We start from the raw sequence: 27,564 nt of genomic DNA on the forward strand, positions 1-27,564 counted from the left end.
GGTGCACGCTGGGGGCTGGGGCGGGGCCTGAGTGCCGTCCGCCCCCGGGCGGCCGGGTGCCCGCCGGGAGTTGGAGTTCCGCCGCGGGTGGACCTGTCGCTGTCCCCTGTGCCCCTTCTCGGGCGGGTGTCCCGGGTGCCAACGCCGAGGACAAGGACAGCCGGGCCGGGGCGCCTGCGCAGACGGCCGGAGCCGGCGAGAAACTGGGATGCGTCGAGGAGAATGGTAGGTGGCCCGCGGTGTCGCGTCCCGCCGGGCCCCTCCTCCGTACCGGGGGCCGAGGGAGCGCCGGGGTCGGGGCGGGGGCCGGGAGCCGGGAGCCGGGGAGCGCCGGGATCGCGGCTCAGGGCGCGACTGGGGCAGAGACTGGGGAGCCCGGGGAGCGCGGGGCGCGAAGGTCACGGGAGTGGCGGGGTCGCCTGCCGGCCTCAGGCCCGAGGGGCTCTGAGGGGAGGCGCGCAGGTGGGAGCCTGCGGGCGGTCTGACGCGGTGGAGGCGACTCTGAATAGGGTTCGAGCGGGAACGCGGGCAGCCGGGGGGACGAGGAGGGAAGCCCCTCGCCAGGGATGAAGCGGGGAAGGTGGCGCCTTGGAGCATTACCGCTGATGCAGAGCGGCCGGCAGGTGGACTTGGGAGGCAGGGAGGGTAGCGAGGCGCAAGCAGGGCCTTGGAGTCCGTGCGCGGGAGGTGGTTTGTCCAGGAGACGAGGGCTGCACGGGAGGTTTTCAAGAAGGCGGCGTGTGATGTGCTCCTGCTTGTATTTTGTCAGGAGGACAGGAGTTGGACCCGAGGGAAGACCAGTTGGAAGCTGTTGTGATAGTCCAGGCAGGAGGCGTGAGTACTCGAACCCGAGACTCTCCGTAGGAATAAGAAGGCGGAGGGGAGGGGGAGGATCTTCGCCGAATTGTGAGGAGCCGGCTTGCCAGCTCCTGGCTTGGGCACCTGAGCAGCTGGTGACATTAGTGACCAAAATAGGAAGTATGGAGGGAAGAGCAGGTTTGTGTGGGAAGACAATAGTCATGAGGAAGGAAGAGAGACAGGTGCAGCTCAGAAGAGGTTCTGGAAAAAGACTCCTGTTTTGAAGTGTAGTGGAGACCGTGGTAGTCGAGGGGTTTCACCGCTTATTCAATAAATTCAGAGGTTTCTCGGCGCAAGGAGGGTAGTGGACAAGGTGCGGGGGTTTGACGGCGCGCAGGACAGATGTGGCTTTGCCATCACGGAGCCGCTGTCTTCGCAGGGGAGACAGGCACTGACGCACAACTGTTGTGTTCCAGTTGGAGTAAGGGCTCCGAGAGGCACAGGTTCTAGGAGTCTGCCGTGGGCTGCGGGATGGTGCCCAGGGCTGAGGCAGCGAGGCGCCACCAGAGGAACACGGAGTGTCATGCGGTGTGGGCTGAATTCTCCGGGATGAGAGATGTGGGAGGGGCGGCCAATGGGTGCCCTACTCCATGCAGAAGGAACGAAATAGGCGGCGGAGACGACAGATCCCAGGACCCAGAAAATCCGCCCGGCTGGAGCGCTGAGAGGCAGAGAAAGTGTCCGTAGGAACAGGTGAGGGAACAGGAGTCAGGTGTGCAGAGTCTTCTAGGGCACAGGAAGAAAAGGTTCGTGTTTGTCCTCACGTCTCGGGGGGCTGGTGGGAGGGTTTCCAAGAGGAGGAAGACGGTCCAGGAGGAATGTGTAGGGGAAAGAGTAGAGGCCTGAGGGGGGAACTTCAGGGGGCGAGGAGTGGAGAAGGAGACGGAGGAGGCTGGTCTGAGAAACAAGGCCAGGGAGAGTCGGCTTAGAAGTCCAGAGGGAGCACGGTCTTCAGGCAGCCAGAAGGCTCTGGGCACACTGCCCAGGCAGGATGAGCCCCCCGCAGCAGGGCGGGCTTCCAGGGAAGGGGCTCCGTGGGCAGGGGCATCACTTGTGGAAGAGCACGGAGCCATCACTGCAGAGGCTGAAGACCCAAGAGTGTGTAAGGGGACACTTGGATTTAATGCCACCCAGGCTGCTGTATACCAAAACAGCAAAGCGGAGTGACGAAGCTTATGTCATTAATTTGATCAGTATGGTTGCCCTGGCTGCCCTAACCAAAGATGTTGTCATATTAAGTGTCGGTGGAAGGGCATTGCAGCAATAACTATTTTTCAGGGGGCGCTTGGGGGGCTCAGTCAGTGAAGCGGCTGCCTTCAGCTCAGGTCATGATCTCGGGGTCCTGGGACCGAGTCCCACCTTGGGCTCCCTGCTCGGTGAGGAGCCTGCTTCACCCTCTGCCTCTGCCTGCCGCTCCCCCTGCTTGTGCTCTTGTTTTCTCTCTCTGTCAAATAAATAAAAATCTTTTAAAAAGAAAGAGTAACTTTTTTTTTCCATTTTGTATCAGGGCAATCATGGTGCCCAGATTATATAGGTGATTTTTTTCAAAGTCACAGTTGAAATGTTTTAGACTTTTCCTATAGTTTAGAGATTTTATTTGATTTTCTACTGTATTGTCCATATTTTTATTTCAAGAATTTTATATATTTTAACAAAGTAAAACAATTGAACATCTCCCCTCCCCCCCAAAAAAGCTGCTCTTATGTTAATTTCCTTGATGCAGTAAGCCTTAATGAGGGCCATGAGCTTGAAGAGTAGGCCCTGGTCCTGCCAAATATGGGCCTTCATTAATTTTACATGGATTTAGCCCATCTAAATGGATCCAGATCTTGCTTCTATCCCTGTAATTTTTTAGTTTATGAGACTTTTTTTTTCTAGAAAGCTTTATGCCAGTTCCCTTTTCTACAGATTGCAACTTGAGTCTCTTAGTCCCTTTCGGACATGAAGCACACATCGTCTTTATACTTAGCCAGCGATCATTGCTTCAGTCACGGCCACTTCCCGGAGAAGCCTGTGAGGCGTAACATCGCACTGTTGCATGTTTATTCAGAATCCCTCTCCTGTTCATTCTGGCCACAGACTTGTTACAGGCTAAGCTTAGACCCATGGCTGCTGCTCCTCACGAGGAGCCAGCGCCTTGTGACCCGCGAGGCACTTGGAATAGATGGAGGAGGGATGGCCTTGTTTCGCTCTCTGCACGTCTACCCACTTGGTAACTTACATAGTAACAGTTCAAGCCACTTTGCCTGGCTTGGTCCATACAGTCCTGTACCTCTTTTTCTAGAGTTTTCAGAGAGTATTTTTCTTTACACCGTTGATATAATTATTTTGTCGTGTATTAGGAGAAGCTTCAAGAGGTGATTATCGGGAAAAGTACTCAAGACCAGACATCAGATCTTCCAGGTGCCTGCCAACATTTACTTGGCACAGATCCATCAGCTGTGTGATGCTGGTGAAATAATTCAGTTACCTGACAGTTTGCTACTCTGTTGATTAATCTTGGAGGTTCTAAGAGTGCTATGTTGAATTTTTTTTTTGAAGTAGAATCCACATAACATAAAATTAGGTATTTTATTTATTTATTTTATTATTTTTTTTTAAAAGATTTTATTTATTTATTTGACAGAGAGAGACAGCCAGCGAGAGAGGGAACACAAGCAGGGGGAGTGGGAGAGGAAGAAGCAGGCTCATAGCAGAAGAGCCTGATGTGGGACTCGATCCCGTAACACCGGGATCACGCCCTGAGCCGAAGGCAGAGGATTAACCGCTGTGCCACCCAGGCGCCCCTAAAATTAGGTATTTTAAAGTGCATAGTTCAGTGGTGTTGAGGACATCCACAGTGTTGTACTACCACCACCTCTGGTGAGTTCCAAACCGTTTCATGACCCTCAAGGAAAACCCCATGCCCATTGAGCAGTCACTCCCCTTTCCCCTTTACCCCCCAGGCCCCAGGCAGCCTCTGGGCTGTTTGCTGTCTACGGATTTGCTTATCTGGATATTTCATATAAATGGAATTTTCATGTCTGACTTCTTTCACTTGGTATAATGTTTCCAAGCTTCATCCACATCGTAGCATTTTTCAGTACTTTGTTCCTTTTTATGGCTGAATTTCATTGTGTATGTGCACAAATTTTATTTTACAACCATGACAGAATTTTAAAATCTAGCGCTGATGGCTATTTGCATAATACAGATGTTATGAGCGCGGCTAGTGATGCGCTGGGTGGGTGTCAAACATCTCTCTCCACTTCAGTTTCTGAGGGAGTCCTTGGCTTTACCCACCCTCCCTTGGGGAGCCATCACCTTCATGAAAGATGCTGCTTTCCCTTTCGTCAGCTTACTGTCAGAGCGTATGGGACCTGTTGTAATTTGGCTAAATTCAGTCTTACCAGAAACTACAACCTCAAGCCCTTTGTCTATTTCTTTTCAGTGGCTCAGTTTCAGGAAATAGCGTCCAGAATATACATTCTGTATGTTCCCCTAGAGTCTACATTAGGGTTAGAAACTACAGCTCACGGGCTCATTGCCCATGTGTGTAAATATGGTTGTATTGGTGCACAGCACATCCATCATTTACACACTGCAGAACCCACTAGCTGCAACAGAGACCAGTGGCCCCTCATCTACCTTACTGGGCCTTAGAACCTGTTTCACCTTCCCTTCACCGTTGAGGAACCAAGAGATAGGCTTCAGTGATCTGTGAAAACCCCCAAATTTTATGCAAAAGCACGTTTTGCTGCAGAGAGGATCTGATTTTCACCAGTTTCCAGAAGGGACCCAAGACCCCACGTGATTAACAGTCATTGTTCTAAGTAGCCAAAAGGACAGTGCCCTGTGTTATGCTTCATCAGCAGTTCTGAGACTTGCTAGGACCAGGCTCTCCAGGCACTTTAAAAAATTGCTGGAGCCCCAAAGAGCTTTTGCTTATGTGAGTTGTAGCCATCGGGATTTACTGTTTTAGAAGTTACAATGAAAAGTTTAAAAACATTTGTATATTTAAAAATAACAATAATCAGCGGATTGCATATTTACATTCTTGCAAGAAGCACAAGTCACATGGCCTCCACTGCATTCCAGTGAGCCTGAGAAAGGCAGATAATGGCTTGGGATTGTCGTGAATGTAGTTTTGTCAGGTGGAACCCCTGAGAGGTCTCAGGACCTGTTATGCCCAGACTGTACCTGGGGAGCGGTGTGTTTGAACGGCATTATGTTATTCTCCGGCTGAATTGTACCCAGCTGTTTTGGCATCAGCATGCAGTAAGGGATGCTGTAAGAAGCAGCTTTGGGAGCTTGCTCTGCTGTTCACGGCACTGGGGGGACGGGCTGGTCTATTGCGAAGGGCAGGAAGGGCAGGAAGGGCACGAGGCAGTCACCCTTTCATGAGTGACCACAGGGGCCACTCCTTTGGGTTTCAGTGCCGGGAAGAGCTGGGCCACCTCTGGGCCACTGGAAGGTTTTTAAATCTTATGAGAACAGATTTTCCTGACCAATCCTGTTTTCATCTTTCATTTGGCAACTAGGAAGCTCAGAGCCTGATTTTTAGCCTGTGTTCAGCTCTTGGATGTGGTGTGTGTGTCTGAGTCTCACCCCTGACTTTCCTGCTTTTTCCCTCCCCAGTCTCTCCATTGGCATGTGTATTGCATTTACATATTTCTGTAAGCTACGGTGTGCTCTGTGTGGTTTTATAGACTGTCACATCCTTTTTTGAACAAGATTGACTATAAACCCTTTCAAGTGAAAGTTTTCCTCATGTTATTTTGTGAAGTGTTTCAGAGCATTGGCATCTGGAGGTTAGAGTCTGCTGATTTACAGAGGGAGTGAGTCACTTTCATTGCTGTGTCCTTTTCATCAGGTTACCTTAGATAAGTCCAACCCTAACCATCCCATATCTGGAAGGACGGGGCCGCTGTTTTGTTTCCTCACATACTATATATAGTACAGTTACTTGGCAGTTCTGTTATTTACTGCCTCCCTCAGCCTCTGCCCTATTTTTCCATTTTATTTCTGTCTCATGTGCACAGATATTTCTGTTATTCATGTTATTACATTTAGTCATAACAGGCTTTTTGTGGCTGCTTTGGAACTTTTGTAAGTGGTGCTTAACACTATTCTTAGTTACCTGTATATGTTTTCATCGGTGTGGCTCTGTTGATTTTAAACAGGGAGAAACTTAACACATGGATGTTCACGAACTGTGTGAAGCCCTTCTCCTGTTCAGTAGAGCCTGAAATTAACTGAAGCCGAAGAGGGTCCTGCAGATGGTGATACAGTCACGCCTTGGGTCAGATACCCAGCCTCACTGCATCACAAGGCTACGTGTGTAAAAGAGGGATCTTAGGAAAAAAAATAAAGTTGTGTTTTGTGCAAATTGAAGTGGGTGGAGATCAAAATGTATTTTGTATAAAATACGAATTCTCATAATTGAAGACTACACTTTGCATACTTGTTATTAGATTGCTGTCATTTCTGTTTTCGGAAGACCGTGCCGTCTTCTTGACTAATGAAGAACAAGGCGTGTTGTCCCGGGGTTCTGCAGTGAAGTTGACCCAGTGAGACACAGCTAGGCTCAGTTAGAACACCGGCAGCAGTCACGGGACGCTGAAACAGTGCTCTGGACCAGTGGTGTTGGCTTTCCTGCTGCCCCTGTGTCCAACACGAACACGTAGGTCATCTTGGAAGAACACGGTCCCCAGTTTATGGCATTTCCTCACCGTGGCCAAAGAAGTGCCGTCTGCTGCGTAACGCAGGATGAGTGGAAACTAGACGTGGCCGCAGACGACTTCTCACCGAGCCCAGACTCCTTCCCCAAGGAACCCATGAGAAGCGCAGTGGACAAGAAGAAGCTGGAGCAGCTGTACAACAGGTACAGAGGTAAGGGGAGGCCGCGGCCGCGGGCAGACGTGGGCAGCTCGCTTCCATCTCCGGGGAGCAGAAGCAGTATTCCAGCTCCTGAATTTCTTATGCCGTGTTTACAAGACCTCCGGAAGGCTAGTCCTCCTCTTCCTGGTATCCGCCGCGGCGTCCAGTCCGTTTCAAGGGACCCTGGACTGGTGACCGATAGCGGCTGGGCTGGGATGACCGGAGAGGGGTCTGCAGACGCAGCTGTGGTGAGTCTGCCCGGGGTGGGGTCTGCGGCAGGCACGGCCAGCTGTGGCATCGTCTCCTTGCTGTGGGGTGTGCTGCTCCGGCCACACGCCGATTTCCCCGGCACTTTTGTGTGTGATCTGGAGGACTCGTGGTGAGGGGGCAGTTGAAGAGGTAACTCTGACCTGAGGGTAGAAGTCATCCTTCTGCTAACACAGTGCAGCCACGTGGTGGGCCTGGAGCTGACAGGCTGTTGAGGAAGCTGGGGGGGGGGGGGGGCAGCTCTTAGCAAAGAAACGTTTGTGTTGTAAATTGGGGACCATTGTTGTTTTATTGAAATCAGCCTTGGAATGGAGCTTTCCCTATCAAAATATGGTCCTGCTGCAGGAAGAGGTCTCTCTGATAAGTCTGTACCAATCGGAATCACTCAGCAGGCTGTCAGATTTCATATCACATGTCCAATCCCTGCTGTAATTGGAGAGGCAATAACTATTCAAGAGTTTATATTTTTCTTTCTAGTACTTTCTAAGGTTAGCCTTCTTTTCCAAAATTTAAAGACAAAAACGAAAACCTATTTAAACAAGTATTAACCCAAACAGAATAATTCCTTGGCTTTAAATTCTTGTTTATGTATTATTTTCATTTTTTACTTTCGAAAATACCAAGTATATATTTTAATCTATTTAGATCTGAAAATTACATTCTTTTTTTTGTTTTAAACTTTGGCACAGAAACATACTAAGCGGTAGAAAGACCAGATTGTATTTGAAAAATGAACATTGGTTTTCAAAATGAAAAATCATTGTTTTTAATAAGCTTTAATGTGCTTTACATTTTTTTGGCTAAGTTAATTGTGGAGCTAATTTTGTGAGTCACGTGCTATGCAGATTTCTGAAGTGATTCAAGTATGCCTAGCGCCTTTAAAAAATACTTTGTGAGAGTTATTTCTTTAAACAACATCTTTTTATCATTTAGTTTTATTCATGCAATTCTTGTCATTTAAAGTAGGCACATTGTGCAATCATCTAGGGGTCTAGAAAGAAATATATTGTTCAAAGACTATTGACAAATATAACGTTGGTTATTATGTTAATGTATGCAAATGAACGAGTACTTCCACAATTACTTTAAAATAGTTGGTATTATTGCATGTGAAATGTATGAGGTGAAGGCACCGAGGGCAGTTTTGCTCTTCTCCTGAAGGTCTGTAACTTTGGGAAGGTGGGTGAGAGGCAGAAGCCCCTGGGGCGCCCACCCACTCATACTGGACAACAGGTGGGGAGGAAGCTGTGCTTCATTTGTTTCATTGATGGGATACTTTTTCTTTTCTTTTCTTTTCTTTTCTTTTCTTTTCTTTTGGTAACAACATGTCTATAAAAAGGTATCATATAGTACTTAAGTGACCAAAGTTAAATTTTGTGTGATGGAAGGAAAGTGTATCACACTTAATCTTCATCTGAGCAAAGCAGCTACAGATCTTCTATTCGCACTTTCTAAACCAGCAGGATTAACGCATACCTCATGATGATATATCAGTATAGGCGCATTCTGCTGGAAATTACCAGACCTAGTTTGGTGAGGTCTTGCTGAGATTTTTCTAATAGATTTTGCTATTTGATTTTCTTTCTTTTTTTTTTTTTTAAAGATTTTATTTATTTATTCGACAGAGATAGAGACAGCCAGCGAGAGAGGGAACACAAGCAGGGGGAGTGGGAGAGGAAGAAGCAGGCTCATAGCAGAGGAGCCTGATGTGGGGCTCGATCCCACAACGCCGGGATCACGCCCTGAGCCGAAGGCAGACGCTTAACGACTGTGCCACCCAGGCGCCCCTGCTATTTGATTTTCTGATACAGAAATGCTGAGTTCCTTAATTTCATTTCTAAACCAGAAATGGGGAGTAAGGGAGGCCTGAATTTCTAAGACATTAAATGTGGACGAATGAACTAAATGATCTTGCAACCTAAATGTTGTATAGTAGCATTAAAATTATAGCAAATGAAATCAGTTTAAAAAGAAAAACATCAGTTTCTCTATTGTTTTGGCAGGGTTGTCATAAAAACTTATTGTAAACACTTTACAAATGCAATATTTTTTTAATTATGGATTTTTAAAAATTTTTAAGTAATCTCCACACCTAACCTGGGGCTCAAACTCACGACCCTGAGGTCAAGAGTCAAGATCTAGAGTCACATGTTCCCCCAACCGGGCCAGCCAGGCACCTCACAATGCAGTATTTTTTTGTAGCAGTTTGCCTTTGGGCAAACTAGAATTGTATAAACTTGAATTTTTATTTTACTTCATGGAAATTAAATTTTTTCTTAAGGATGAAGTCTTCTCAAAGAAGTTGCCGTATTCTTTTTTTCTTCCCCTAAACTCTACTAATCTAGATTTTTAAAATACGGCTTTTTTGGGGCGCCTGGGTGGCACAGCGGTTAAGCGTCTGCCTTCAGCTCAGGGCGTGATCCTGGCGTTATGGGATCGAGCCCCACATCAGGCTCCTCCACTATGAGCCTGCCTCTTCCTCTCCTACTCCCCCTGCTTGTGTTCCCTCTCTCGCTGGCTGTCTCTATCTCTGTCGAATAAATAAATAAAATCTTAAAAAAAAAAAAAAAAACGGCTTTTTTGCTGGATAAATTATTATTCGTTGCTGTTTCACATACAGCAGAAATTTGTGGTCCATTGATTGATGTGTCTGAAACATGCTTGCTACGATTCTAAGCACCCATTTGAGTGGTACTTTCCAAAATACCAAATTTCTTTCCCCCTTGATTTTACCTGTAGACCCACAAGATGAAAACAGAATCGGAGTTGATGGGATTCAGCAGTTTTGTGATGACTTAAGCCTAGATCCTGCCAGTGCCAGCGTTTTGGTTATAGCGTGGAAATTCAGGGCGGCGACGCAATGTGAATTTAGCAAAAAGGAATTTGTAGATGGCATGACAGAGCTTGGGTAAGTAAACTGGTCTCAGTTTAAATTTTTTCAAAAAGGAAGATGCTTTCAACATTAATTATTTTTCAACAACCTATAAACATTAATTTCAAATTAATTTATTTCTGTGTGTATCTTATACATTTTTTGTGCCTTTGCTCTATTAAGCCTTTGGTTTCCTTTTAAATTCCAGTTAAAGTTTTATTTGATACTTTTATTCAGATTAATCCCTTTTGTAATTAATTTTTTTCTTTTTGATTTTTATCCTTCTGGTTTTGAATTCACAGTAAATATCAGGGAGTCTTTGTTTGTTTCCAGCCATTCAATTTATTTCATGACACTGTGCCCTAAATGTATTATTTGTGTTGCTGTGTTAAACATCAGTGAAGTGTCATTTTGTTTTTTGCTTGTAATACTTCTGTGTTCTACCTACAGGGTTCGGATAAAAGCTTCATTAATAACTTAAGATGTTTCTCACTTGTCAGGTCAGAGAAGTAAAGGAAAGCATGTAACTTCAATGTCTTGTAGTCACTAAGCTTACTGAGCTATTTCATAGAGTGATATAAATGCCAGCTTGCTTTATTTGCTGATGTTGTGATATTTCAGTATTGACAACTTAAACTAGCTTATTTTTAGCTGCTGAAGGAGCTTGAAAGTCTAAGGTAAACATGTTCTTAAGGCACAGACTTACAGCATCCCAGGGGAAAAAATAGAACATCTGTTTTTTCCACTAAACTGATGAATCTGTTACATTTATCAGCCTTGTCTGTTTAGATGATAACTCTACAAGACGTGCCCTATTGCTGGAGGTTGTATAAAACCAACCAAAGACATCACCGTGACAGCGGTGTCACGGCATGTCGCTTCGCGTTCTGTGCACGCAGGAAAACCGAGGCGAAGTACGGGGATTTTACAATGGAAAACCCCTATTAAAGAAGCATCCTCTTGTCCTTGTAGTACACTTTATCCCATCTGCTAAAACCTCCCCCAAATGGGAGATTTTGGACATGAGTGCTTCTTGTGGAAACACTGGCATTTCTTAGGCATTATCTAGAATTATGTTGTACAGGTAAATTTTAAAAATTCCTGTCTGCTATCCTAAGTGCTATAAGTTAAAAAACGTATTTTAAAGATTTTGAGTGTGAATCTTTCCAAAATGTGATAGATAAATTTATGCCTCCTTATATGAAGTATACAGAATGTAATTTAAGATACAATTAAAACGTAAGGGCACAAAACAGTGTGAAGGATCAAAGTTGATATAATTTGCAAACATTGAACCAAAAAAATGTGGTGTCGCTATGTCAATATTAAAATAAGCTTTAAGGCAAAAAGTAATTCTAGAGATAGTGAAGGACATTTCATAATGAGGGAGGCTTATTTCACATGGAAGGCAGTGGATTACTTAAAGGAAAAATAAACACTACAAAGAGAAAGATACAAATGTACAATCCAAGTGGGGAATTCTCACACACATCTTACCAACTGAGAGAATGCGTAGGTGAAAAATCAGTAAGGAAATAGATTTGGACAACACAACAAATGGCCTAATGGGTGCACTTAGAGCAGCGATGATGAAGCATACGTATGCTTTTCAGGAGAAGAACAGACCATTTATAAATATCAGCCATCAACTGGGCCATAAAATGAGATATGCGACAGATTTCAAAGGATTGAAATGATACAGAGTATACTTTCTGACCAGAATACAATTAGGGGAGAAACATAACAAAAAGATAACTTGATAGGTTGAAATATGTGTGCATATTGTATACTCCCGAATAAACCTTGGGAGTAAGAAGAAGTTACAGTGGGAATTAGAGAATATTTTGAATGATGAAGAAAACACTACACATGAAAACTTGCAGGATTCAACTTCTTAAATGCATATTTTAGAAGGAAGAGTTAAAAATCAGTGAGCAAGGAATCCATCTCAAGAAGTAGAAAAAGAGCAGGAAATTAAAGAGTGTAGAGGGAAGGGATTAATTTTTTTAAACAGGCAGTTATTTAAGGAAATAGAAATGAAGTCAATAGGAAGAATCCATAAAGCCAGAAGCTTGTTTGAGAAGATTGATAAAAGTAATAAGTAACAGATAACAATATGGAATGAAACGGGAGACATCACTGTAGTCCCTATAGCTGTTAAAAATAAGAACATATCACCAACGACTCTGTGCTAGTAAATGTGAAAACCTGGATGCAAGAGAGGAATTCTCTTAAAAATACGATTCACTGAAATGGACACATAAATAGTTCTGCAACTCTCACATTTGAATCCATAATTTAAAATCTTTTCAAAAAGAAAACAGTTGGCCAGGATTGGTGCACCAGCACCTCCTACAAAACATTTAACGAAGAGAATACTTTACACAACTTTACACAACCGCTTAGAAAATCATACAGGAAGAAACAGTTTCTAATTTGTTTTGAGGCCAACACAACCTGGATAACCAAACCTGGAAAGGATATTTTGGTGTGTGTGCTGCTGAAGCAAGCAGAAGAGGATATTTTGAGAAGGAAAATTATTGGCTACTCTCAGTCCTAAGGTTCAAAAGATGCATAAGATGTAAAAATCTTAGACAAATTATAAGCAAACTAAATCCAGCCCCCAAAACAAATCAACCAAAAAACCAGGTTAATTTATCCTGACAAAGTTTATTATAGCCCAGGATTGTGAGATTTAGCATTACAAAGTCAGTCGATCAATGTCATTTATTAACAGAAAAGGGGGGATTATCTCAATGCATAAAACGGGTTTAATAAAATTCAATTCCAGTCATCATTTTTTGAAAAAGAGAGAATTTAGCACAAATCAGGAATACGAGGGACAGCCCTTAATCTGACACACCCACCCCCCCTCACACACAAACACACACCGCCTTCCTGCCAAATCCTACAGGATGTGTACTTAACCGGAACATGAATGCCTACGTTTATTTAGCTTTGAACAGGAGGTATTAGCTGGTCTGATCTCAGGTAAAATATTCAAATCAATAAGTGAGGACCCAAGATCAGCACACAAAAATCAGTCTTATTTTAGAATACTGAATGCAACAATACAACAAAGCAAAGTGAATTTTAAACATTTGTCATTTTCAGTAGCATCAAAAGTACAAAACACCTAGGATAAATCTAATTAAAGATGTGTCCAACTCCATAGAGTAAATAACTCATTGAGAGGCAGGAAACCTGAATAAATAGAGACATAAACCTCATTCATAGATTGGAACAGTCAGTATTTTATCCCTAAATTTGTCTATGAACTTGGTGTGATATCAGTCAAAACCCCCATACATAGTAGTTTCATATGTGCGATCTGACAGATGGATTTAAAATGCATATGAAAATGCAGTCAGAATAGTTAGCAGTTCTTGGGGCGCCTGGGTGGCACAGCGGTTAGGCGTCTGCCTTCGGCTCAGGGCGTGATCCCGGTATTATGGGATCGAGTCCCACATCAGGCTCTTCTGCTAGGAGCCTGCTTCTTCCTCTCCCACTCCCCCTGCTTGTGTTCCCTCTCTCGCTGGCTGTCTCTCTCTCTGTCAAATAAATAAAATCTTTAAAAAAAAATAAAGTCTTTTTAATGTTCTTTTTTTATTTTTTTAAAGATTTTATTTATTTGAGAGAGAGCATGGGAGAGGGAGAGCATGACCAGGGGAGGGGCAGCAGCAGAGGGAGGAGGAGAAGCAGGTTTCCCGCTGAGCAGGGAGCCCGATGTGGGACTCCATCCCAGGACCCTGAGACCATGACCTGAGCCGAAGGCAGACACTTTACTGACTGAGCCACCCAGGCGCCCCAAGGCTTTTTAATAGTCTTAAAGGTTGTTGACTTTTTGGAGGAAAATCCAATTTTATTATTTATTTATTTTAATTTATTTTTTAAATTCCAGTATAATTAACATATTGTTACATGAGTTGCAGGTGAACCATGTAGTGATTCAGCAGTTCTGTACATGACTCGGTGCTCATCCTGATAAGTGCCCTCAACCCCTCACCTATGTACCCCCTTCCCCCACCCAGAAAACCCAATTTTAAAGCAATGGAGTTGTGTTTTATCATACTTGGATTTTTTAACTCTAGCCTGCCGTAAGGAAGTGACCACAAGATCAGGAGCTCGCGGGCTGGCAGAGTGGCTCGGCTCCACGAGGTGGCTGAGGAGATGGGGTCTTTCCGCCTTGGTCATCTGTCATCCCAGGGCCCTGGCATGTGCGTGTGTCTGTATTCCAACTCACAGAGGAAGGCAAGCAATTTTGGTTTTTGTTTTTTCCTTTTCTTCTTTTTTATTAAGCTATAGTTCCTATACTGTAGAGCTCGTCCACTTAAAGTCTACAAGTCAGTGGTTTTGGTGTCTTCCCAGAGCTGTGCAGCCATCACCACAATCGCTTCCGGAACGTCAGAGTCCTTCTAGCCAGGGCGAGGGGCCCCCAAGCAGTGCGCCTGGCCAGACCCGAGCGGACGCGAGTGAGCGTCAGGCCGCTAAGCCCGCAGGCACCGGGGAGCTGCTGGCAGGCGGGGAGGCATGACTCCCGCCACCACAGCGCTGTCTCTCATTGCAGGTGTGACAGCACCGAGAAGCTGAGAGCCCTTCTGCCGAGACTGGAGCAGGAACTGAAGGACACGGCGAAGTTTAAGGATTTTTATCAGTTTACCTTCACCTTCGCTAAGAACCCCGGGCAGAAGGGTTTAGGTGAGTGTAAAATCCACACTCGTAAGAAGCCACATCTTCATGAGACTGAAAGTGGGTACGACCAGCCAGGTGTCATTCCTGCCGCTACAGTGTTCCTCCTTAGGGTCTTCTCTCTGCGGTTGCACCACGCGCAGGCTAGCGCACTTGGTAGTGAACTAATCTGCAGATGCTCCCTGTCCCGTCATATTGATATCCAGTTGACTCATGGGTTAGAGAGGTCAACAGTTAGTGTCCACAGAGCGTTTGTTATCAGCCAGGTGTGTGATCGGCAGACGGCGTTGTTGGGACCAGCCAGGGGACCTGAATCCTGTCCCGGTCTGGAGATTTACAACAATTCTGAGGCGCCTGGATCCCATTTTAGTACTTCCTTCAGAGTTGTACAGTTTTGCTGTAATGTAACTTGTTTATTACCACATATGGTACATTTGGAAAATTCCTAACTTAAATTTTCAATCTGTTTTGATTTCTTTGAGGGTTTTCTTCTGCTTATTTTCATTTGTTTTTCCTCCTAAGTACTATACAACTTATTTCTGTTTAATGTAACAGATACGGTTAGTTCAGTAAAATATCTTACAAGTTTGGAGCGGGGACTTACATGGCCTTTAAATAGGGATTAAACAGGTATGTTAGAAAGAATGTTTTGAGGAAGAGTTCTTATACATAAAGCAGTATTATACAGTAACCAAATTTAGGTAGGAAACCGAAAGGGGATTGAAAATGCATGGATTTCAGGGCCTAATCTCACCCATGGGTGTTTGCAGGTGTGTGTGAGTAGTAAACACTCTTGTCCCTTCTGTCTCTGACATTCTTCCTTTCCTTCTCCTGTCACCATATCAAATGCAGGTGCAGGTCGAGGGAGGGACAGGCTCTTCCCTCCCAGAGCGGCGGGGGTGGGGAGGGGCGGGCTCTTTGTGGGGTGGGGGGTTGGCACTGCCCTGTGCTCCAAGCTTGTCTCCTGTTCTCCTGTGGCCTGCACATTCTCAGGACACTCAGGACCCACCTTTAGACAGGGTCTGGCCCAAGGTACTTCCCAGTTTGCCCACATCTTGTAGGCTGTCCCTCAATCTCAAATTACTTGTTTCATGCTAGGCTTATATGTTGTATGAAAAAAATATATCACAATTTTTAAACTCCTGAAATAGTCACAGTTCTATTTCTATACAAATGCCTTCACCTCATTTTTTAAAAGCAGCAAACATGGATCAAAACCATGGTGATTTGCTCAGGTCGTGTTGCTTCATGTGGTCATGTCATGGTAGGCACCATGGAAAGCAGTGGGCCACGTCATTGGCTCCTGTGTGTGGTGGACAGGAGAAGCTTTCTTGCTGTCTCAGAGAGCGGCCACAGAGTGCCCTGAGGACGCGTCCCCTGGCGGTCACACAGTCTTAAGCCAGATGACAAGGCTAAAGTGTCCCCTTAGGTAGGAGATGGTGTGACTTTGGTCAAGGTCGCTGTAATGGTTGGTTGGTTGCTTGGTTGGAGCGTCATCTTGCCTTGTGCATGGCGCTGTCTTGATGACATCAGCCCATGCATTTTGCTCTCGCTCTGACATAGTAGACACACTCACCTCCTGCCTGCCTCGCAGCCAGCTGCAAACGCACCCTCCATGGACCTCGCTGTCTGAGGGCGCTTTCCACCTCCGCGCTCCATTCTCAGCGGTGCAGACGGGACACACCTGGAGGAACTCCTTCTTCACTGCTGTTTCCACCGTGGCAAGGTTAGGTGGCTGCCAGGGGAGGCAGCGTGGGGTGTAGGGGCGGCTTCTGAGCTGTACGTGGCCCTCAGAGGGGCCATCTGAGAAAGAGGGACAGGCATATGGGAGGATAGGGGGTCCCAGGTCTCTTCGTAAATCACCCGCCCTGCCATCTGGGCTACCAGGGCCCGCACTGCCGGCCTCTGATTTATTTAACAGGATGAGTAGTGCTTTTATTAATTATGTTAGGACCACTAAGAAAAATAGGTAAAATGCTTTTGGCTCCATGACATCCCATGAGGTGGCCGGTCCGCTGCGTGGTGGTGCTGGTGTGCGCCTGGGGGTGTCCCAGGTGGGCACACACTCGCCTTCCAGCCTCTGGGGAGACTGCAGGCACTGAGGGCTGTCTGGATCAGACCTCGCCTCTGGCCATCTTGTGTTTGGGACGCTCGCCGCTCCTTCTGCGGCTCACTGCCTAGATCCGTCCACCCGCCGTGGCCAGCTCCGTCAGTCTTCCATGTATGACGTGGACGAGGCCTCACACCCAGCAGCACAGGTCATCTGGGGACAGCGGGTGGACACTCGCTTCTGTGCCACTGTCCCACATCAAGACAACAGACTGTTTCCCTGGCACCCTGTGGAAAGTGTCCATCAGTGTGCATTTTTGTCATATCGCTGTGAACCCAAGGACTGAATCACAGGGGAAGGTTTCAGCTGACGCTCAGGGATAATCATCCTTCCCGTGGCCGGGGGAGCCGGGGGACCCTGGGGGAGTGTCTGCGCGTGGGCCCCGGCATCCCCTTGATGTCACCCGGGGTGTGTGGCTGTTACCCCGTCTGCCAGGACAGGCTGCTTGTGGCTCATCTTCCTGCCCCACATAGGACGCTGGCCCTTTCTGCAGGGAGCCCTGGTTTCTTTGGCTGAAGAAAGCCATCTCAGGACCAGAGTGCCGTCAGCAGCAGTGCTCGTGGACACCGACTCGGCCACTATCTCTAGATTCTTCAGTAAACACAGCTTCACGCTAGTGCTTCTCATTCACAGTCAGGACTGCAGGACTGTTTTTAACGTAAGGTTCCTGTATGATAACCGCATTTTCTTTCTTCTGCCACCAATATAAATACTGAGGGATGTTTTTAAAGGTTGCATGCGCTTTCTGAATAGCAGCCTGCGTGTTCGCTGCGCGCACCGACTAGGTGCCGCTGGGGCTGTGCGGCCGGACAGGGAGCCGGTGCCGCCGGCCTCCATGCATGTCCGCAGGGAGCCCTGGCCCTGGCGTGCTCGAGCAGTCGTCCTGGGCACGAGGTCTTGGCTCAAGTGTTTCCTTCCTTGAGTGTCTTATATGTGTCCTTCCACTCTTTTCTGGTCCCGAATGCAGACTCCATCCTCTGAGGATAATCTGACTGCCCTGCCCAGGGCGCCCCCCAGGATTGTTTTCCTTTCTCCTCGAAGTCAGTGATTGTTGCTGACAATGCCTGGGTGCTGGCCCTGCAGGACCAGTGCCCCTGCACCTGCGACGTGCCGTCCCCCCAATCCTTTCTGGTCTTTCTTCCTCCAGAAGGGCTCTTGCCCCACCCCTGGCTCCCCTTTCTCCACCTGCCAGGACTTAGATTTCCAGACGGCTCACTTCCTCTGCAGCCCTTGTGGCTCCTCGCTCTTTCCTGGAAGGACTGCCTTCCCTGTCCCCCTCTTTCCCTCCAGCCTCCATCTGTTGAGCCTCTTTGCTGGGTCCCCCCTCTAATTTGGCTATTTCTGAAACAGTTTCTTCGATTCCCGGTCCCTGAGCTTTGTCCTCTCCTCCCAAGTCTCTCCGTTGTGTGTGCTTCTCCCTGTGTCTTGTCATTTCTCGATCTCTTCGCCTGTTTGAAACGGAAGGTCTTGTTTTCCTGGGTGACAATCTGTTTGCAATTGTTTTTTCTTAGGATAAAGTGTCATGTTTTTTGCTCGCTCATCTTTATGTGAAATTACTTTCTTGGGCTTCTAAGAGGCTGGCTCAGGCCACTTTCCTCATCAGGCTCACGCGTGTGCGTGAACTTGCCCGCCGGTAGGTCCCTGTGTGCACGCATGTGCGTGTCATGTGCAGTAATGTGAAGTTTGCTTCCTAAGGTGCCCTGCCTCTGTCGCTCTCCCTACCTTGTCTTTTCCTATCTCTGGTGTCCTTTGCTGGTCACCTTGCCACCCATTCCCCACTGCCTGTGCGGTGAGGCCCTATTTGGGAGATGCCTGGTGGGTGGGTTCTGGGGTGCGTGGGGGCCAGCTTGGGGCAGGTCCCTGCACCCACCTCCTGCTGGTTCACCAGCAGCCCAGTTCAGGGTCTTCGTCCCCTTGTCCTGGCAAGGCTTTGTGGGGAGCACCTGCTGCTGCCCCGAGGCCCCTGCTGTCACATCTGCCAGGGACCCCATGCTGCTCTGACCCCCCCATAGCCCATGCAGGTCGTGTGACTGCTGATGGGTCATCCTCTCCTGCCTGGACAGCACTGTAAATGTTGCCTTTGGTTTGGGATATGCTGTCCAGGTGCTTTTTCTGTTTTTATGTGAAGATTCACAGAAATTTAAAAACTATGCTGCCTCTCCCACTACCTTTCTAGAACCCTTCCACATGCCCATGAATGTTCCTTGTCATCAGTCGTGTAAGGGACAGAAAGTAGGGGCACCTGGGTGGCTCAGTGAGTTGGGCATCCGACTCTTGATTTTGGCTCAGGTTGTGGTCTCAGGGTCATGGGATTGAGCCCACAATGGGGCTCCATGCTGGGGGCGGAGCCTGCTTGAGATTCTGTCTCTCTCTTCCCCTCCCCCTTCCCTCACTTTAAAAAAAATTGGGGGGCGGACAGAAAGGAGGGGCTGAAGCACACAACTGCTCATCCTAAATCTTCATCGGGGTCCGGGGGGGCTTCTCCCCGGACTGTTTTTCCTCTCCTCTCCTTCCTTTCTTCTTTGCCATTTTAACTGTTTTAAGTGGGCAGCTCAGTGGCACCCCCACTGTTGTCCAACCACTGCCCCCACCCGTCTCTGGAACTTTCCTAGCCTGAGAACTGCACTCTCCCTACCAAACAGTGACAGCCCCCCAGCCGCTGGTGCCAGCCTGTCTGTGCAAAGTTGGCTCCCACAGGTAGCTCGCAGCACGTGTCCTTCTGCGACTCGTTTGTTCCTTCGATCACAGTGTCCCCAAGGCTCTTCCTGGTTGTGTCGTGTCAGTATCCTTCCTTTTGAAGCCTGGGTGATACTCCCATGTGCACGGCACACATGCCACATTTTGCTCACACATTCATCCACAGTGGACACTCGGGTCGCTTCCAGCTCTTAGGTCTTGTGAGAAATGCTGCTGTGAACACGGCTCTTCCCACGTCTGCCCGAGCCCCTGCTTCTCCGTTCCTTGGGCTTATTCCCAATGTGGAATTGCGGGGTTGTGTAGTAAGTCTGCATTGAATTTCCCGAGGAGCCACCGTACTGGTCTCCGTGGTGGCTGCCCCACCTGACCTTGTCGCCAGCAGACCACAGGTGCACTGGCTCCACATCTTTGCCGACACCTGTTACTTCTGGGGGTTTTGATGTGGGGTTTCCCCCTTTTCTATGATAACCCTAATAGGTGTGCCCAGGACTATTCTTTCCTGAGCTGCTTTCTCACTTGTGGAACTACAGCTTCTGCTGCATCATCTTCCCTGTTCCGATCTGTTCCTTTCTAAGAGGCTGAGGCAAATTAATGCCTGTGACTAGCCAGTGACTGCCGTGAGCGTTGTCAAGACAGCATCACCGGGCTTTTCTCGAGATGACGCTCCATCTTCAGCTTCAGCCCGAAGTCGCCCCCTCAAGTTCAGGTGTAATTCCAAGCCATTTTCAGGAGGTTGTCAATTAAGAGTCTGAATTAAGTACCTGACTTACAGTCTGTAAATCTATTTTCTTTCTCCATGAATATTTCAAGGAGACTCAGTGTGAGGGGAAGGAGTGTTTTTGGAAGATGTTTGCGACACAAGCTCTGGTTTAGAGAGCTCAGCCTCTGCATCAGGCGGCAGAGACGGGAGATCTCCACTCTCACCTGTGGCCCCTTTCCTGAGTCTCAGGCCTGTCTGCAGACACCTGCAGGACACCGACACCTATAGGGACGGACACCTGCAGAGTCTTAGCAGCTTGGGGAGAGGGCAGGGAACTGCCAGGAAGCAACAGCCTCTTCAGGAAATCAGATTATTCAAATACATGACCCTCCATTTAGAAGTTTTTTGAAGGCTTAAAAAAAAAAAATAAAGCCAGATGAATAATTTTATGACTACATACCCAAAGCAGAACAATTGATTTTACAATTTCCAAAGCATATTATGTGGTCTGTCTCCTGAAGGATTAAATATAGAATTTTTTTTAAAGATTTTATTTATTCATTTGACAGAGGGTGAGAGAGCACAAGCAGGGGGAGCGGCAGAGGGAGAAGCAGGTTCCCCGCTGAGCAGGGAGCCCGACACGGGGATCCTGAGATCAAGACCTGAGCCAAAGGCAGACGCTTTACCGACTGAGCCCCTCATGTAAAAACGTTTTTACATAGATAATACTAAATATGGAAAATGTGTACATTTACTTTTAGTCACAAACATGCGAATCAAGAACTTTGAAGAAATGTTTCTAGGACCAGACTAACCCCAAAATACCTAGATGAGATGTCTGCCATACGGCTCGATTCCTCTTTCCTCCCAGGTTCACCCCCACTTCTCGGTGTGGTGTTGTCACCTTGAAGCTGAGTTGAGTGTAGATCTCAGTTCACGTTCTTTCGAAGTCACAGGGATGTAGCCCTAGCGAGACAAGAGGCTCGTCTCCGCGTTAGACCTCGGGCGGCGGGCAAGGCTTAGCGAGCCGTCCCACCCGTCCCGTCCGGTCGGTCCTGCAGACTTCCTGACCGTCTCTTTCTCATGAAGCCTCCAGCGTATTTAAGGCTGAGAAAGTCTGTGATGGACTTTAAACAGGGGGAGTACAGGCATTTTACTTAAAGCTGGTGCCACTTGTACTTCCCTTTGCGTATGCAGTTTTCCTGGAAATCTCAGGTTACGGCTCTACTTTTTTATTTCAATTGTAAGTAAACTGCACCCCACATGGGGCGCAGACTCACAACCCTGACATCGAGAGTCTGCGTGCCGTGCCGACGGAGCCCCCAGGCGCCCCTACGGCTGCTTCCGCCATCCGCCCACGTGGGGCCGACCAGGGATTTGACGAAAATTTTCTGAAAAGTGATTACTTGGATATTTTGCACTTAAAAGAATCTGTTACCTTAAGTATTTATTTGTCTGTTTTTCACATTAGCCCATCCTGACGTATGTATGCAAACATGTAATTAGGAAATTGTTTTATTATGACTGTTCTCTTATGGTCTAGAAGTGCTGAGCACTTGTGGCTAAAGCACGTGATTACAGGTTGTTGGTTTTAGCTCAGCTCAGCCTCTTAGTACACTTGCCATCTCGAGCACACAGAAAGAGACAGGTATGAAACTTACAGTAAGCAGAGAATGAGTCAGCATTCCAAAAATTACGGCTTAGGACAGTATTCTCATGCAGTCCTAAAACTCAGCGACCCTATCCCGTAAGACCTCATCTTCCCCCCGAGCCCTGCGGCGTGGGTCTGTGTCGGGGAGGACGGGGGATGTTGACTCTCACTGATAACCAGTTTAGATTCTAAGTGTTCTCCCGTCAGTGGAAGTTCTCTCCCTAGCTGTGGTCTTGAGAAAACGTGGAGCCCTTGTAGCGCGCGTGCGGCTTACGTTTGCGTCTGACTCTTTCCGCTCCCACGGTGGCAAAGCACCGATAATAAATGGTGTGCACGGGTTGCATCCAGGTTGGCTTGGCCAGGTTTGAAGGTAGCCCGACATAGACGAAAATGAGAGTCCCCAACACTGATGTCCGTGCGGAACAGTCATTTACACGGCTGACTCACAAATGCATAGATCCCCAGAGTTATAAGCTTAGACTACACACAATTTCAGGAACACCTATGTGGGGGGTAGGCCTCCTCTGACCTTGGCTTAGAGTGCTGAGTTTTATTGATTGAGGTGAGAATCAGTGTGCTAAGAAGTGATCACGTTTTGTGCAGTGGAAAAAGAAATTGGGATTTATTAACTGCTCTTTCTCTCTTTTTGCCAGATTTAGAAATGGCTGTTGCATACTGGAATTTAGTATTATCTGGAAGGTTTAAATTTTTAGATCTTTGGAACACGTTTTTATTGGTAAGTGTCCTCCTGCTTCTTGCTCTGTGTGCCCAGTGGGAGGGGGCCAGCAGTTTACGTGGCTGTCTGTGTTATGTGGCCAAGGTGTTCTGTACGGTGCCCACATGGCCACTCAGCCATGCAGAGCGCCACGGCCACGGAGCTTTAGGCAGGGCTGTGCCAAGGCCGATGTCCGAAGCAGCTCAGGGAGCCACACACAGAACCCGCAGGCTAGGGTTTCAGATGCCCTGCAGACCTGGGCCGTCATCCCTCCACCACCTTCTCTGGGGAACTCTAACTAATTCTGCGCTTCCTCTGAGAAACTTGGAATTCCTGAAGAAAGCACCAGTCACACATGTCCTGGACGTTGATACTGGCTTCAGGCCATGGACTGTAACCCAGAGTCCAGCGCGCTCGCTTCAGGCTATGGACTGTAACCCAGAGTCCAGCGCGCTCATAGTCTGATACATTTTAAACGTGTTTACGATGTTCAGAAGGAAAAGGGAGGGCTATCTGGCCCCTTGGGAGAGGGTCTGTCTGTGCTGGAGGCGGGCCTCTGAGTGGCGTTGGGCCTTCTTCATAGGGGGGCTCCTCCTCGTCGGGAGGGAGGGAAGCAGGTGTCACGGTGTGATGCGTGTGGAGCACGGGGTCTCGCTGCAGAATAGAGAGTCACATGATGTCGGTGTGCCCAGACCTACTGTGTCGGTTCCTCCGGGAACATGTGAGGGGGCAGGCCTGATCACGGCACAGACCCTGGCCTGGCCGAGGTCCGTCCGTCCCCTGGGGCTCCATGTGGTTAGGGGCCTCCTTGCAGCAGCGTGGGAAAGCCGAGACACGGCTTCAAAGCCGCCCATCACTTTTACTCTGCTCCCCCACTTACTAGTTTGTGGCCGGCGACCTCGGTTGCAGACGTTCCCAGAGATGGGGCGGCATCATCACAGCCGCACCTTGGGGACGCACACAGAGCCCCAGACAGGAGAGCGGCTAACCGCTCAGCAGAATGCTCCCAGAGCACAGTGAACTCCCCTGAGTCCAGGCCTGATGTGGAGCGGGAGAAAGCGGCTACACGTTCTGGGGGAGCTTTAGATAAATGCCCAGAGAGGGGGTGAGCGTGGTGCGTGGTCCCTTCAGGAGGGGAGCGCTGTGCTAGGAGGGGAGGCCAGGGAGGACAGTGCCCGCCAGGACTGCGAGGTGGAAGCTTCCGCGGGTGGTGCATCCCAGCACAGATGTGCGGTGTTCTCCGCATGTTTGCTAGATCTCAGATGTTGATCACGTGCTTTTAGACCGTCACCCCATCCTAGTAGAGAGAGAAGTACATCGTATCCAAGTGCAGTTTGCCTGTCCTCCTGCATTGTGTCTGAATCAGTGGGAGTTAGGTAGAGATTTAAAGGGATGCCCTCGTATTTGACTGGAACAGATTATACACTTTGTATTTTAAATGTTTACTCTGTTTTTTAATAAGTCTGCTTCTCCATATTTGCACGTTGGCATTATGTGGCTCCTAAGATTTCTCCGGAAGCCTCTTTCTGTCACTAGTGTCCGCAGTGTGAGGGTGGTGCTTACTCTGCGTGACTGCGCACCGAGCCAGCTAGACGGTGGGACACCCGAGGGTCACGTCTGCTCCTCAAGTCTCGTGGGTTTTTTCTCTTATGTATTAGGAGCAGCACAAAAGATCAATCCCAAGGGACACCTGGAACCTTCTGCTAGATTTTGGAAATATGATTGCAGATGATATGTCTAACTATGACGAAGAAGGTACGGGAAGTCCTAGTGCTGCAGATGCTGGCCAGAAACGCTGACGCGCGGGCTGCCTCTCCCTGCCCCCGGGGCGCAGGACGGTGCCGACCAGCTCCTCCGACTCCGGCCCCACCCCTCAGTGCAGTGGGGGTGACGGCGGTAATAATAGGACCCACTTCAGTGTCTGTCAACCTCACGAAAGAAAAATAGGGCTTCAGATGTAGTCTCCATCCAGAGGACACTGTCCCCTAAACTAGAGCATTTCCGGGGTGGCCGTGCCCAGGGGCCTGCGGCAGAGCCGTGGGGGTGTTGGAAGCTGCCGCCCCAGGTACACAATCCTGTGCGAGGCCCTGTCTGTCTGAAGATGCCGGCCGGTGCCTGACGTAAACATGATTACGTATCTCGTGGGCCCTCCCCCCAACATCTCCGGACAGCCAGTCGGGGAGCATCTGCGTGCCTACCGCCCTGGGCGCTGTGCCACTTCAGGGAAGGAGCACAGGCTCACCCGCCCACCGTGTGCTTCCTCAGCGCTACCCTCTGGGCACCGTCTCACCTCCCTGTGCTTTGCTCTGGACGGTGAAGGCTCACCGCCCTGGCGTGTGTGTCTGTGTGTGTCCTCCGCACTGGGCACAGAGCAGGCATTTACTAAACATGTGTGAGTGAACGTGGACAGTGGACCGTAGACGGAAGCCCAGTTCCCAGAAGCTTAGCTATGGTAGCGAGACACAGCTCGTCTGCAGAGAAGCAGCCAACAGCTTACAGCGAGCGTGTGTCAGGCCGGCGGGGGGGGGGTGTCCCAGGATCTTGGGTGGTCCGGGCCACTTGAGAGTGTGGGGGTGGCCTGGGCTGGAGGGGGAAATGGCCCAGGGAGAAAAAGGCACCTGGGCAGCCAGGAGGCCGTGTTCTGCAGGGAAAGCAGAGGGCCCTGTGCCTGTTCCTGACGGCCTGGGACGGGGGCCGGGGCCTTGTGGCCAGCCAGCCCCGCCTGCCCTGTCGTTAGAGGCAGTGTCCACACAAGCGCACCCATATTTGCACCTGGGTCTGGCCAGAGCAGGAGGAATGGGTTTCATTGGCCAATTCCTCCAGAGAAACAGGCTGGGAAGTTTAAATTCACTTGAGTTCTTGAAATACAGACACTGACTATGAGAAGAATGCTCTGAATATAAAAGTATTACTCTAAACTGTTGATTTTTTTTTAAAAATCTGTGTTTGCTTTCCTGTAGGCGCATGGCCTGTTCTCATAGACGATTTCGTCGAGTACGCGCGGCCAGTCGTCACGGGCGCTAAGCGCAGCCCTTTCTAGGCAGAAAATGAAGACGCATTACGATGCCGAGAGGAAGCACCTCCTGCAAGGTCGGTCGGTCACTGTGCCCGTGTCGCTGGCTGTGCAGTCACCCTTGGCCAGCCGGGGCGCTGGAATGACTTCCCCTGCTACAGAAAGGGCTGAGTTGGACGCCGGAAGGAGCTCCTCAGAAGACGCGGCTTTGGGATGCCTGGGGGTGGCCCCGTGGCTGTTGCTTTAGGGGATTTCTGCATGATTTTTATTATACTTGTGAAAAAGTAACTCAGAGCCTGTTGGCCGAGTGGCAGAGCATATGCTGTTTCACTCATGATGTCAGGGGAACGCCAGCAGTGACCACAGCTCTGCCGGGCTGCCTTGTAATTCCACTTAAAAAGCGGTGTTTGTGTCCTCGGCAGGATGCGCGGTTTTCTGCAGGTCAAAGCCGGTATCCGTGTGGCCTAAAGAACATCTGACATGGATTTGAACATCTTATAAACTTGGTGCCAGGAATTCAAGATTTCTATTTTCTGAATTATCAAATACCTAGATTTATTGGGTCTATTTTTATTTTAATTCCCTGTAGGTGTTCATGTGAAAGTCTTTCGGCGGTTCTTGGTGTGACGGTTTGCGCAGTGATGGCACATGCGGGCGGGGGCTCCGGGGACGTTATTGTAAACTCTTGACAAGTCGCGGGTCTTTTCCTTCCAACGTCATTTGAGTGAGCTTCCTAAAAAATTTTGTAAAGATTGTTTTTTTAAAAGATGTATTTTATTACATTTAAGAAGACATTTTTCCATGAAAAGTATTTCTTTTACAAGCAATGGATTATGGATTTGAAAGTCCTGTGAGTTGGTCCCTTCCAGCGGTCTGCGAGGCCGGTCACCTGCCCTCTGGCCGTGTGTGTGGTTGCATACGTTTCGTTCTCCGAAAACACCCAGGGGGAAACCTCCACCTCGTTTCCATCCGAAGCCCGTGCTCATCACGTTGTTGTCTACGTTCTTCTGGTGTTTGCTGGCCAGAGAAGACCGTCCAGCAAGGCCCAGAACCTGCCATCCGAACGCGGAAGGCCCATGATGCCGCCTGCTTTCTGTTTGGAAAAAGCTGCGCGTTCCACAAATCACTGTGTGGACCTACCTCATACGTGGAAATATCTTCATGTCACAAGTGTGCCTGCTTCCTGCCCTCAACCCAGTTTACGAGACAGATGAGTTGGGGTCACTTCACGGGGAGAGGAAGTTCACTTTGGATTCCCTGTAAATGGACGGTGTGCGTAAAATGTGTGCTTGAGTTGACCTTCACAAATGTGGTTCCGAGTTTCCGGAAGCATCTGTGCCCAGTGGGGGGTTTTGCATACTTGCGGTGCGTGAACTATGTATACTTTCGAAAAGGAGTCATTCAAAGAGACAGCAGGCTGTGGGGGGAGGAAAGGGGGCCTGAGGCTGGACACCACCGTCGGGGCCGGGGCGGCCCCAGCGAGGTGCACGACCGAGTCCCGAGGCTTCTCCCAGGCCTGCGCTTCCACGGCTCCCCAGGGAGGAGCAAGGCTGCCTCTGCCTGTGAGCCTGGGGCTCTAAGAGAGCGCGTATTTGCAGAATAAAAACCTCCGCGATTTTACAGCACCCTTCGAGGCTCCTGCCACGTAAAGTGTTGTGCTCAGACGAGTTGTAGCGCTTGGGTAATCTCGCACAAATCGGGAGGTCTGTTCGTTCTCAAGAGTCAGAGGTGTGGGGGAGGTTCTGTGTGGCTGTTTATCAGAGAAAACAGAGCCCTGTGCTTGGACACAGGCTCTTCAAAAAACCGGGTTTCTCTTTCTTCTCTTATGTATGTGTAAGGCATGCATGCTATGAAAGTGTAAGAGCTTCGGAAACATTAAAATAAATTATTTTCTCTGCTGTGATGATGGTGTCCTTCCAGTTCTGCTCTCGGTTGCTAAGATGCTGGGCGCCACGGGACCCACAGGAGCACAGCCCGTCTGGGGACGCCCCACCCGTGTGCGGCCCGCACTCCTGCTTAGATGCTCGAGAGAACAGCCTGGCCAGGTGCTCTCCTTGCCATCACCACGGAGTGTGCCCACTAACTGTGGTTGTTTCCATGTGAAAAGGAGAGACTGTCCTTGAGCTGATGGGT

General features: G+C 48.6%; 1 protein-coding gene across 17 annotated transcripts; it reads left to right on the forward strand.

The window, feature by feature from the left end:
• Window positions 1-17: 17 nt before the first annotated feature.
• DCUN1D2 (defective in cullin neddylation 1 domain containing 2) lies at window positions 18-27,334 on the forward strand. 17 transcript variants are annotated; one of them, XM_045772904.2, is made up of 10 exons: window positions 23-225; window positions 770-834; window positions 1,455-1,551; window positions 6,021-6,729; window positions 9,724-9,892; window positions 14,424-14,554; window positions 16,140-16,271; window positions 22,357-22,439; window positions 24,077-24,173; window positions 25,379-27,334. In XM_045772904.2, the coding sequence occupies exons 4-10, from the start codon at window positions 6,555-6,557 to the stop codon at window positions 25,456-25,458; spliced, it is 867 nt and encodes a 288-aa protein (XP_045628860.1). In that variant the 5' UTR covers window positions 23-225; window positions 770-834; window positions 1,455-1,551; window positions 6,021-6,554; the 3' UTR covers window positions 25,459-27,334. The 17 variants fall into 17 exon arrangements, 13 of the variants coding, with proteins under 13 accessions (XP_087721060.1, XP_087721059.1, XP_087721058.1 ...); XM_087864928.1 differs by having other exon boundaries at window positions 6,312-6,729; XR_015725877.1 differs by lacking the exons at window positions 1,455-1,551; window positions 25,379-27,334 and adding an exon at window positions 17,149-17,313 and having other exon boundaries at window positions 18-225; window positions 6,312-6,729; window positions 16,109-16,271; window positions 24,077-24,132.
• Window positions 27,335-27,564: the final 230 nt, after the last annotated feature.

The sequence above is a fragment of the Ursus americanus genome, chromosome 10 (genome assembly GCF_024610735.1).
Source record: "Ursus americanus isolate L20-20 chromosome 10, mUrsAme1.1.p, whole genome shotgun sequence".
Classification (NCBI taxonomy): Eukaryota; Metazoa; Chordata; class Mammalia; order Carnivora; family Ursidae; genus Ursus; species Ursus americanus.